At 44.2% G+C, this 13,392-nt stretch overlaps 1 protein-coding gene across 1 annotated transcript; it reads right to left on the bottom strand.

The window, feature by feature from the left end:
* Positions 1 to 9,254: 9,254 nt before the first annotated feature.
* LOC131412386 (olfactory receptor 2G3-like) lies at positions 9,255 to 10,202 on the bottom strand. Its single transcript, XM_058551961.1, has one exon. The coding sequence runs from the start codon at positions 10,200 to 10,202 to the stop codon at positions 9,255 to 9,257; it is 948 nt and encodes a 315-aa protein (XP_058407944.1).
* Positions 10,203 to 13,392: the final 3,190 nt, after the last annotated feature.

Raw genomic sequence — 13,392 nt, forward strand, 5'->3', positions numbered from 1 at the left:
TAGCTAGCAGACTCACCTTGTAAGAAATACTGAAAAAAGTCCTTCAAGCTAAAAGCAAGTAACCCCAGACAGTAATTCACATCCACACCAAAAACGAGCACCACTAAGGGTATAAGTAATTATAAAAGACAGCATAAATGAGTATTTTTTCTTCTTTTTACTGATTTAAAAAGAAATTGAATAAAAATATACTTATTCAGGGCTGCTGCTTGAGAAGGGAGATATATATATATATATATATATATGTATATATATATATATATATATATATATATAAAATGCATGATTGGGCCTATAAAATATAGAAACATGTTGGCAGTGCCCATGGAGGTCTTAAACTGCCAGGGGCTCTCAGGTCTCAGCCCTTGAAGAGAGTGTTCTGGCACTTCCGATCACTTGGTGAGAAGCTTTTCTCTTCTCCTGGAGAGAAAGGGCCAGAACTGTAGCCCTGAGGACTTAAGACAGGTAACAGAAAGAACTTGCACCCTGCAGTTCTGAGACAGAGGGAGGCAGCAAGAAGACCTTGGAGCCCCCTCTTTTGATGTCTCTGGCCGAAGGGTGGGGAGGAGTTCAGCCTGCCTGGAGGGCAGAAGAAAACCCTAAGCACGAAAAGGCCACTTGCTCACAGACGGCTCATTTGGCACTTGGCCCAACGTGTCCCTGCAGGAGCCAGACCGGGGCATGGGTGATGTCGGGAGCCACACAGGGGAGAGGCTGACGAGAGCTGAGCCCAAGAGCCTGGCCTCTGGGGCAGGAGGACTCCTTAGGCTGGGCCACCCGGGCTCAGTCTAGCCTGGTTCCTGGGTGTGGTAGGGTCATGGGAAGCCAGAGCCAGAAGCCCTGGAGCCTCACTGGGCCCTACACTCCCCAGATGAAGTCCCTTCTTTTCCCTCCTTACTGGCCACACTGTGGCCACTTGAGGGCTGGGAACTTCCTCCTCCACGACAGTCTCTCTCCCGTTTCCTGCTCTCTTAATGCTGACCCCAGCACAGAGTCCACTGCAGCACTGACCAGCCACAGAGGCGTCTTCCACCACGCGAGGGGAGCTCAGGATTTGGTAGTCTCCACGTCCAACTAACTCTGACCTTGGCTCCCTCTAAGACCCTCAGGGCTGGAGGCATTTGCCTTCCCCACAGGGAAGCTCCCACTCCAGGGGCCTCCTCATACCTCTGGAGGGCTGTTTCTTTTCCAGCATTTCCTTAGCTCGGCCTAGAACATCCTCTCCCTGGCTGCTTACCCCGAGCTCGAGGTCTGTGATCCACCTCCCTTCTCAGGTAGCAGGGCCTGAATTCAACAACCAGGCTAATGATTCTGACATCGAATTCTAATATGGGTTTTTTTTCCCCCTACCACCGAGCAATTCTCTGACACCAGCTGGGTGTCCTACAATTCCCCTCAATTCTGACACCATCTACTTGGAGATAGTGTCAGATCCCACAGGTTAAGGGTTTAGTCCTACAAGACTTTCCCTCCCCTACCCCTCAGATGCCAATCACAAGTTCAGTCACCTGGCTTCTGACCCACCAGCTATAGATTGGAGGTTCCAATGGCATCCTCCTCGACTTTGATTAATTTACTAGAGCGGCTCACAGAACTGAGAAACATTTTACTTACTAGATTACCAGTTTATTATAAAAGGATATAACTCTGGAACAGCCAGATGGAAGAGATACATAGGGCAAGGTCTGTGGGGAAGGGCCGGAGCTTCCATGCCCTCTCCAGGCACCACTCTCCCCTCATCTGCACCTGTCCACCACCCGGAAGCTCTCTGAACCCATCCTTTTCGGTTTTGATGGAGGCTTCTTTTACATACACGCGCTTGATTAAATCATTGGCCATTGATGACTGAACTCAATCTCCAGCCCTCTCCCCTCCCAAGAGGTTGAGGATGGGACTGAAAGTTCCAATCCTCTAATCACAGGGTTGTCTCCACTGGCAACCAGCCTCCATCCTTAGGTTAACTAAGGGCTTCCCAAACTCACCTCACTGACATAACAAAAGACACCTTTACGGCTCTCCTCACTTAGGAAGTTCCAAGGGTTTAGGAGCTCTCTGCCGGGAACCAGAAGAAGACCAAATACGTGTTCCTTATGAATCAAAACACCACATAGGCTCTGTAGGCAATAAGCTTTTACAGGGCTGCTAGAGTCATCTTTCTAACCTGCAACTCTGTCTTTGTTCCTCCCCTGCTCAAGAACCTTCAGTGGTTACCAGCTGTGGAATTCACTCAGCTCCTCTGTCCAGCAGCCAAAGCCCTTCCTGAGCTGACTCCAGCCTCCCCTCCTGAAGTTCTTTGACTCACACCTTGCATTCTGGGCAGCTGAACCACCTGTAGATCCCCAGACAAGCTGCGCCTCATGCTGTTGCCTCAGGCTAGGATGCCTTGCCACAGCCCACTGCCTGGAAAACATCTGCTCCCATGCCCTGCACAGCTCCTCCCTGACACTCCCGTGCCTACCTGTCTGCTCTTCCTTCATGAGAACCCTCCATTGCTCATTCTGTGCCATGGTTTCATTGATCGACTGATTGATTCTACAAACGCTCAAAGGTGCTGATAGTGTATCAAACGTTATTGGTCACTGGAGACAAAATGATGAACAAGACTTGGTTCTGACCCGGCCCGTGCTAGCCTGTGGACTGGTTGGCGGGATGGAGGTGGATGCCAGTGTCCTTAGTGCATGGGGAAGGGTACACACACAATTATCTAGTAACACACATGAGGGTCCCAACGACTCTTTTCTCTGAAGGATGTGGGAAAGAGTTCACAGAAGAGACGATATTTGAGTTGGGCCTCGAAAGATGAATAGGAGTTTGATAGGTTGAAAAGGCAGAGAAGGACTATCCAGGTACAGAGAGCAGAGTGTGCAAAGATACAGAAGAAGGAAAGAAGATGGTCATGAATTCCCCCCTTCAGGCCACGTGAGGGCAGCGATAGTGTTGTTTTCATCTGTGTTTCTGGTATCTAGCACAGGCCTTGACACAGAGGAGGCATCAATAAGTATTAAGTGATTAAATGAACAAATTTTGCATTTGGAGGATGGAAAGCTCTGTCACTCTGTCCAGTGTGAACAGAGCTTGAGAGAAGTTATGCATGGGGCAAGGTATCCTGGTAGTGAGGTGGGGGGAGAATGGGATTCAAAGGAACCGGTTTGGAATTTTAGATTTAGCTAAGTTGAGGTCTCCCAGCTAGATGTCCAGTTCCTGAAGACTCCTGGAACTGTGCAGTGGCCCTCCTGTGGGCACCGCTAATGGCTCAGGTCCATCATAGCCCATTCCCAGATCTCTGTTCTCAGCCTTGCAACTTGCTCTGCAAGGGCGGCTCCCTTCCAAATCCCATAAAGGTGGTGAACATAATTTCCTAGCCAAAACCCAAGGTAAATTACTTGACAAAGGATTTTTTTTTCTGATCAGCAAATTTATTTATATGGAAAACAGCTGCCTCAACTCCCTTATGAAAGAAGGCAGTGTGAACAATAAAAATATATACAAAAGTGACAAATTAAATTCATTCTAGTGTGCACGTAACAAAATATCTGTATCAATAAGAATAAGATTACCCAAATCAGTGCTGCCCTGGAAAACTTAGGAGAAATAGTTTCTGTTCATATGGGATGATAAGACAAGACGGAACCAGCAGCAACTGAATATGCAGGGGGTGCCCTTGACATACGTTTTCTCATTCAGCATTCACAACCTTGAGCAGGAGTTGCTATCCCTATGTTACAGGTGAGGAAACTGAAAACCAAGCCACAAAGCTTGCCAGCCATTCTGGAAAATATCAAACTTGGAAGAGGTAGAAGAATGGGGTCCAAGGACGGCAACGACGGGTTGTCAGTGAGGCATGTAGAACAGAGGAGCGAACACAGGCTTTGAGGCTGGACACACAAGTTTGAGTCTTGTTTTGCCACTTGCTTGGTGGGGAACAAGTCAGTTTAGCTCTCTGTGCCTGCTTCATTTATAAAATAAAGGTAATTTAACCTACCAGACAGGGTTATTGTGAGAATGAGATCAAGAATGTAGAGGTCAATGAGCGTGTGCTTCCTTTGGGAAATCTCATCAGATATTATCACTTCACCCCCTTCCAAATATGCTCATGATTACCCACTCGCCATCTCCTGCCTGATCTCCACTCATGTGCCTCCCGGGCAGGCAGCTTTCTAAGAGGGCCCCCAAGGATCCTGCTCCCGGTAGTCACACCTTTCTGTATATTCCTCCCCTTCAAGTGCGAGCTGGACCTGGCATTTTCCTTTTGATGAACAGAATGGGGCAAACGTGGTTAGATATCACTTCTGAGATTTGGTTATAAAAGACTGCAGACTTCCATTTTGCTTGAACTCTCTCTCTGGCTCTTCTCAATTACCAGCTCGGATGAAGTACGTTGCCTTGTTGTGAGCTGCCCTGTGCAGAAGCCCACGTGGCAAGGAACTGAGAGTGACCGCTAGGCAAGAGACAATAAGGATCTGAGATCATCCGTGCAACAGCCCGTAAGGAACTGGCTCCTGCCGACAGTCACGTGAGAGAGGGGCCTCCATGATATTGACTGCAACCAGCAGAGCACGAGTTAATTATGTAGAGTTGAGTGAACTGATGAGCTTTTTTGTTTGGATCATTGCTGCTATTATTTTTAAGGTTCTGGTTTTTTGGATATATGAGAAAACCCTTTCTCTTTCCTCTCGAGCTATCTCCAACACTCAATTTAGTAGACCCTGTTTTTGTAAACTGAAATGAAACATTTTGAACTGACATCTGATTCTTATTATCCCACCAGAAATCAGAAACTCAAATTAGTCTCCTTGCTTTACATAGCAACATAGTTATTAGCATACATTCAATAAGAACCTATTTTCTTTTTAACTAGAATAGACTTGGTCAAATTGATTGCATAACCAAAGTCATATTTAGGAGTTATTATTTATTAATCAGGCGGGACAAGCTACTATTAAGTAGCAAGGGTTGACTTTACTAGTGAAGTCAACCTCTGCAAAGCCTTCCCAAGAAAGCTGACCTGGTGTCTGGCTTACGAGATCCCAACCTTACAGATGGCAAGGACTATCACCTCCGGGCCAGCAGGAACCTTAGCAAATTTGGGGGCTTGATAGGAGAGGAATTCACCCAAATTCAATACTGCAGGTAAAATGTGAAGGAGAGAATTTCTCGGGCGGGTTTTCCAGCCTCAGTATAAGAAATAATAGAGGATTTTGAAAGTCCAATTTGAGATTCTTTATGAAAACTTCCAGGAAGAAGTTAATTCTGTGGCCTTAGAAGTGGTTCAATACTGCATGTCTCTAGATTTGAAGCCAGGTACCTGAAGATTACTGTATATTCAAAGAATATGATTACCCTTTGACCTTGTTCCCAACACAAATACAGATGAAGATAAATTAATCTTGTTAATTTGCTGTTTTCTTGTTTAACCTGAGGGATGACTCAAGAGTCACAAGAATTTATAAGCTTGTTTTTGCAGAAGAAAAAGAGCGCCTTTAAGGAAGTTACAACCACCAGATAACCAGCCCCCAGCTGCCATTGACGCCCAGAAGTGTGGTTGCCCAAGGGCTTATCTGGAGTGAAAGAAACACAGGCTTCCCCTTTGTTTCCCGGGAAACTCCTCCTCCCAAGCCCCTTAGCTCTATAAAGACACCCTGCCTTCTTCTCTTCTTCAGGTGGATTTGAGAGAACCTATTCTCCTGCCTTCTCGTTTTGGCCAATTTGAATAAACGTTTCTCAATCTCCAAGCACCAGTGTCTCAGTGAATGGCTTATTACGCATTGGGCATAGAAACTTGAGATTAAGAGGTTCGGTATCAGATTTGCAAAGTAAACTAGAGGAGGCATATATGGTTCACATTCCTGCTGCATCTACATGAGCAATGAGGCCAGACATAATGAGACCAGTTTTTTTTGTGATCAAAAGTAATCTTACACTACTCGGCCATAAAAAAAGATGAAATCGTGCCATTTGCGACAACGTGGATGGACCTTGAGGGTATTATGCTAAGTGAAATGAGTCAGACAGAGAAAGACAAACATCGTATTATTTCACTCATATGTGGAAGATAAACAAACAAACAAACACACATAGATAAGGAGAACAGATTGGTGGTTACCAGAGGGGAAGGGAGTGGAGGGAAGGCGAAAGGGGAAAAGGGGCACATGTGTATGGTGATGGATGGAAACTAGACATTTGGTGGTGAAAACAAGATGCATTCTATACAGAAGCTGAAATATAATGATGTACACCTGAAATTTACACAATAAGCCCATGTGACCTCAACAAAAAAAGATTAATCTTTGAAGATTATTTTAGATGACGAGGGTGGACACTGTCAGGAAAAAATCATCTATGCCTTGCAGAAAGCAAAAGGTCTTTCTTGGTGCCCTCTGGGTGCAGTAGTGGGTGTTCTGAGGATCATCTGACTTTATAGAGGTGGACTCCTTTAATTGACTTTCTATGGACTAGGGTATTTTACAACTCTGTAAATGTGGTTGTTAAGTTATAGAACACTGATAGCAATGCAAATGATTTCTATGCATAGTAATGCAAATGATTCCTATTCAAACAATGAAAATGAAATTTCTCCCGTAGAGAATATAAATTTCCGTAAGTCAAATTCTCCTTTGAACCAGTCCTAACACCTTACTGGTTCCTTCATGAATTAATGAGCTCAGTGAAATCTTTGATATATGTTCATTTAAGAAAAACCATAAAGGAAAAGACTCATAAGTTCATTAAGAACTCTATTCATTAAAAGTCATTATTCTATTCTGTTCTATTCTATTCTGTGCTGTTCGTCAAAAGAAAGTGAAAAGAATATACTTCAGCAGTGAAAACAAATCAACATAAATAAATATCAAAACCTATTGTTGAGTGATAAATCAAGTTACAGAAGCATACATACTGTATAATTCATTTTTAAAATCATGAAAACAAATAAGTTGTTTAAGAATTTTATTTCTTGAAAAATATTAATAAAACCAATTAAAATTTTTTTAAACTCTGAAATATAGACACCGAAATGTTAACAGTAATTATCTCCAGGTCTAATGCAATGGATGATTTTCATTTTCTTCTTTTTGTTTGTCTCTGATTTATAAAATTTTAAGAGTAAACATGCATTACTGTTGCAATAAAGATAATAAGTAATAAACTGAGAGAAGATATTTTCAATGCACATAATAGACAAAGAATTAATATCCAAAATATATAATAAGCTACAAATCAAGAAAAGAAAAAGCAAACAACATCTCCTATTCATTGAACACTTACTATTTGTTTTTCGCTGATAAATGCTTTACATGTATTATCTCATTTAATCCTCCTCACAACCTTCTGAGGTCTAGACTATGTTCTTCCCATTAAAAAATACGGAGACAGACTCGGAGAAGGTAGGTAACTTGCACATCATCACCGAATTAGAAAGGGGTAGAGCTGGGATTAGAACAGAGAAGACTGATTCCTAGCTTGCTTCCTTCCACAATACTACCGACAATTTAATGGAAAGATGTCAAATTCACTAGCAACCAGGGAATTACAAATTGAGCAAAAAACAATGTTACCACTGTGCATCTGTGAGATAGACAGGAACTTTAGAATGTTTGAGATACATAAGCAGCATCAAGAGTTGATGACAATGAAAGGTGTAGACTGGTGCAGCCACTTGGAAGAATAATTTATGAGTATCTAGTAAATTTGAAATTTCCTTGATTCTAAAATCTGCTAAGTCCACTGCTAAACACAAATCCTAGAAAAAATACTTACATATGGAAAAATGTCCAAAGACATTTGTTGCAAAATTGTGAAAATAGTGGAAAATTTGGAAATAAACAAATGTTCAATAATAAAGAATTAGAAGGGCCAGCCCGGCAGTGTAGTGGTTAAGTTCATGCACTCTGTTTCGGCAGCCCAGGTTTCACAGGTTCAGATCCCAGGCGTAGACTTGTGTACTGCTTATCAAGCCACGCTGTGGCAGGCGTGCCACATATAAAGTAGAGGAAGATGGGCATGGATGTTAGCCCAGGGCCAATCTTCCTCTGCAAAAAAAAAAAAAAAAGGAAGGAAGGAAGGGAAGAAGAATTAGATAAATGAATGTGGTGTATTTTCAAATACTTGTTAAAAAGAATGAGTTAGGCCTATAATTACGAAACGGGTAGATATTAGAAACATGATGTCAAGTTAAAATTTTTTCAGAGTGATACTATTTCAGGATGATACTATCATGCTACCATTATAAATTTTTAAACTCATACAAGAAAATTCTCTACATTGCTTATGGATATAATTGTGTGTAAGGAAAAGTTTACAAACACTGAATAGACTTCAGTTGAATGATAGTGGTTGATTCAGAGGAGTTGGGAATATTCAAAGGGCACTTCAACTTTATCTGAAATTATTTAGTCCTTTTTAAACACAGGAAAAAAAAGACAGACTAAATACGGCAAAATATTAACAAGTGTTTGTTTTGGATGTGGAAAAATGAGGTCTTTGTTATATTGTTTTCTATAATCTCTTTCTCTGTGTCTCTTTCTGTCTCTGTCTACTCTTTCTCTCTTTATATAGATAGATATACATATAGAGATACATAATTATAGATATACATATACACACATATATTTTTCTTTTATGAAATATATATATTTATCTTCTCAAAATAAAAGTGAGATTTAATATGTAAAACCAGGTAAGAGTCAGTTTCACAAGCTGAGTCCAGACAGACCAATTATTAGCCATATTGTTACACAGATATATCTAAAATAATTCTATCTTAGATTTTATAGCACCTAGTGCAAAAAGCAATGCTAAATATTCCTTGTAAGTACATGTGAGATGTTAATGTATAATAGAGTTCTTGCATAATCTGTCTACTCCTTGTGTCATTTTTACCCCCAAATCCTTTACACTGGAGACAAGCATGTGTGCATGTTAAACATTTGGCTGTGATCATATTGAACTGACATAAACTTCCAGAGGTGAGGAGAGAATCCAGGAAAAGCAATGAAGCAATGGCCTTGAACCATAAGGACATAGTCATTGTCGAAGAAATTCTTTGCTTTCAATACTTAACTGAGTCATTGGGTGGTGGCAGCTGAAAAGTTTCCAACCAATGGGGAGACTTTCAGTTTAGGAGTGGCCACACTCTCTCTAGGTTGCTCACAGCCCCAGAAAGGCTCAGGTTGGTCTGAACTGATAAATTTTATGATGCCACAGGAGCCCTATCAAGTCTGCTCATGATTCTGGACAACATTCTGAAACATTCTGGATCATTGAGCTGTCCCTTTGTTGCCAAATATTTTCAGAAAGGCCTCCTTTACATCCTTGTTCCGGAGGCTATAGATGATGGGGTTGAAGAAGGCAGACACAATGTTGTAGAACAGCGCCAGCTTCTTGTCCCGCTCTGGGTCATACCAGGAGCCAGGCCTCATGTACACGATCATGGCTGGCCCACAGAACATGGTGACCACAGTGATGTGAGAAGCACATGTAGAGAAGGACTTGAGCCTTCCCTGGGATGAACGGATTCTTAAGATGGAAGCAAAGATGCGGACATATGAGGCCAGGATGAGTGAGAGTGGGACCAAAAGCAGGATGAAACCCAAGATGAAGTCCACTTGGCCATTGAGGAATATGTCTGCACAGGCTAACTTCAGGACAGCAGGGACCTCACAGAAGAGGTGGTTTATCTTATGGGGGCCACAATAAGGTAGATGCATGGTGAAGACAGTGTAGATCAGAGCCCCAGCTGTGCTAATGAAACAACAGACTATGACCATCTTGATACAAATGGGACGGCTCATGAGTAGCTTGTAGTGAAGGGGGAAACAAATGGCCACATACCTGTCAAGGGCCATAATGGCATAGAGGATGCACTCAGCAATACCTAGGACCAAGAAGATGAACATCTGGGCTACACAAGCTCCCCAGGAGATGGTCCTCCTTGGACACATCATATTAACCAACATCTGAGGCATGGTGGTGGTGACATAGCGCATGTCCACCAAGGAGAGAATACTGAGAAAGAAGTACATGGGTGTGTGAAGGTGCGAATCCAGGTAGATTAGGGTGATGATGAGTCCATTGCCCAAAAGGGTGATGAGGTAGAGGAGGAGGAAGAAGGTGAACAGGGCCATTCTGATCTGTGACTCACTGGAGAAGCCAAGGAGGAGGAACTTGGACACAGAACTATGGTTCTCCTTGCCAAGGCTCTGCATGGTGATCTGCCTAATAAAGACAAGAACTTCCCTGTTCTGTCTTTGGCCTCAGGGGAGGAAGGACAGAGTTGACAGAAGCTGAGTCATACACACACAGCACCTTGCACAGTAGCTTGCATAGATTTGGTCAAAACTTCGTTGAGTTGGATGAAAAGGGATAGGAAGCTAGCGCAGCTCTGGCACTGGGAAATAAGTCAGAAGGTCTGGATACCTACCTGTAATAGAATACAGAAGGGCTGACTGCCCACATGCTCTTCTCTGGAAACCACCCTCACCCGTGGAAGGCAAAGCATTGGGGAGCCATGTCTCTAGCAGGGGGCCCAGCCAACTTCTGGCCACTGCCAAATTCTACCAAGGGTGTACACTTGTCCCAATCTGCAGGACAGTTCTCTGCTGAGAATTTAAAATTATGATGCTGAAAGTCTGTGTCAGTGGGCTGTGGATGTCTGAGGTACTATCAACCCACAGCTGGTATGGTGGTAACTCAAAGTCACAGGCGAGCTGAAGCTAAAGAGAAGAAAAGTGAAGGCCTTGCGGAGATGATAAAAGAGCAGACGTGCTGGAAAGCAGAGAGGAGAGACCGCATAGCCCTGAGCAACTGAGAGAGTGACTCTGGTTCGTGACCTGCTGCCCCCAATTTCCTTGATGTTTATCTGAGCTTTGTTTCCTGTGCTTGGATAACTATGGGATTTTCTGTTGAATCCTTACAGTGACCACCCCTTGACCACATTTTAAATTCAGCTCTTCCTGAATGTCCCTTGGTTGTCACTTACCCAGCTGTGTGACCTCAGGCAAGTCTCTTCACCTACATTGGCCTCAGTCTCCCTGTCTGTTAGATAGAGATGAGACATCTATGGCACAGCGAAGTGGCAAAGAGCATGTGAGATATGTACGTCAAGACATTTTGCAAAATACTAAACACTAGACAAAGGAAAGGGTTCAGTATAAGTGGAATGATTCTGAAAATCAGAAGAGTGGGGGGCTGCTCTTGACTCTGCCCTTGATTTGCTGCGTGATCTTGGGTAACTCCATATCTGTCTATGAACTTCACAGCCCCATTTTTAAGTGAGGCTGTTGGACTTGATCACTCCAAAGGACCCTTTTGGCTCTGCTATTCTTTGACACCAGAAACAGCAGGCTAGAGACCTGTGATTGCATCAGTGCGATAGCACCAAGGAGAGGGCTGAGCTGAGCAGTCAGCTGAGCAGGATCACGTTGGCAGGAGATTCTTTCTGGGAGTCGGAGACATGAGACCAGAGCATGGGAGAGTACCTGGAGCATAGACTCAGGCACCAACACACGTGAGTCTTGCAGCCTCTTTACCTACTCCCAAGTCACTTAGCCTCTCATCAGTAATACCTCCTCTGTAGTGGAGATTGCATGAAACATACCTGGTCTATTGAAAGTGCTCAGTAAATGGTAGCAATTTAGGTAATGGGAAGCTGGGTGGAAGGAGGAGTGAAAGGAGGGGAGAGGAGCTATCATAGCATATTCAAACATCTGAGGTTCCAGAGGACAGGGCAGAAAATATGATTGTGAGGACAGATTGCCGCAGGATGGTGGTGGAGGTCTTAAGATGGAAAACTTGTTTGAAGCCGTATGGACAAAACAAGATGGTGTGATATTTTTGTGCGGAGCTTAAGGGCACATCAATAATTGGGTGAAGAAAATTGTCCCAGATCAGGAAGTTGGTGAAGGGAAGAGGATAACCAGGGAAGCTCAGAGTCTTGGACACTGAGAGGGGAGACTATCAAGAGCTAAGTATTCGTCAGCAGTGCAAATGGCAAACCCTGAAGCCAGGATGAAGAGGGCTGCAAACGAGGAGGTGATCACATCCCCCTTTCCACCAGTCCACACCTCAGACCTGGACTTTTTCTGTGGCTTCTTACTGGCCTCCCTTCCTGGTCCACTCAGCAGATACTGTTTCATCTATCATGCCCTTTCTCATGCCTCCTTAGACTGGAGATTTAGGCCTTTCCCATCTAACCAGTTTTCAAGTCGAGTATGATTTGTCAGTACCTCAGTGAGACTTCTGAGCCATGATGCTAACAGCACAACTCCCAAAAGGATCCTCATTGGGCAGCTGGGATGCCCCTCCTCTCTGAGCCACAGATCTTCCAAGCTATCTGGCTTTCTCAGTATTTGCCATATATGCCATGCAGATCTCCACCACCCTTCCTTTGAGCTGCTCATCTGCTGGGAATGCCTTCTGTAATCCTTTCTGCTTCTTCACATCTCAACTGCCAAATCCCAGCTTGGAATTTCCTCCTCCTTACCCCACTAGTCTAGCCTTGCGGACTTTGTGTATCGTTCTTCCATCTAGGGTGTAGGCAGAGGCTATGTCTCTTTTGGATCTCTCCACAGTATCTAGTAGGGATAGGCAGACTGCTTTCGGAGCCCCACTCCAGTACGGGGTCTCTGGCTGCATAGCCTTCCAGATTCTTAACCACTGCACTCTACTGCCTTTCTTAAAGGCACCCATGAAGAAACAATTACATCAAGCCTTCGTGCTACGAAAATGCCATATTCATACTCACTCTCCTTTCTCTACCTGCCAGTGCTTCCCTGTCCCTTACCAGCCTCTACTCTTCCGGTGGAAAAGAAGGAAGAGGATGCCTAGTCAGGGGCACATCAGGGAGCCCCAGGACACATTCTGGGTGTGGGAGTTCCTGAGGGGAACGTGCGCAAGTCTGGAAAGTGCACTGGAAATCCCACTCCTGCTCAGTGGGGGCAGATGCTCCCTGCTCAACTCCTCCAGTGAGTAGGACAGAGAAGACTAGGGTCCTCTGTCCATTCTTGGGGATGCCCAGGGAAGGAAACTCCCCCAGCCCCTCCCTCAGTCCCACTTACAGATGACCAGCCCTCTGTTCTTCTGCTAGAGTAGCCTCCTTCACTCCTGTGGCAGCATCAGCCTGTTTTCTCTTGGTCTTGTGTATAAGAGAAAGCAGTTCACCCCTTCTCCTTAGCACAGTGGCCCTCCAGGAGAGATCCATGCCTCTCTTAAGAGTATTGAACACAGAGCAGCCATGGAGGGAGGGGTTTCCAGCCGGCAGATTAAAGAGTACTCTTTGTATCAAAATGGGGTTAGAGAGTGGATTTTCAATCCCTGGAAAGCCCTGACAATTCCCTGTCCTTGCTGGTAAATGGAGCACAGAGCCCCTGGGCTAGATGAAATGCTCAGCCAGGAAGG

This window comes from Diceros bicornis, chromosome 13 (assembly GCF_020826845.1).
Source record: "Diceros bicornis minor isolate mBicDic1 chromosome 13, mDicBic1.mat.cur, whole genome shotgun sequence".
Lineage (NCBI taxonomy): Eukaryota > Metazoa > Chordata > Mammalia > Perissodactyla > Rhinocerotidae > Diceros > Diceros bicornis.

Coding starts and splice junctions, on each gene's coding strand:
- LOC131412386 (XM_058551961.1), bottom strand. CDS start 10,202: ATGCAGAGCCTTGGCAAGGAGAACCATAGTTCTGTGTCCAAGTTCCTC.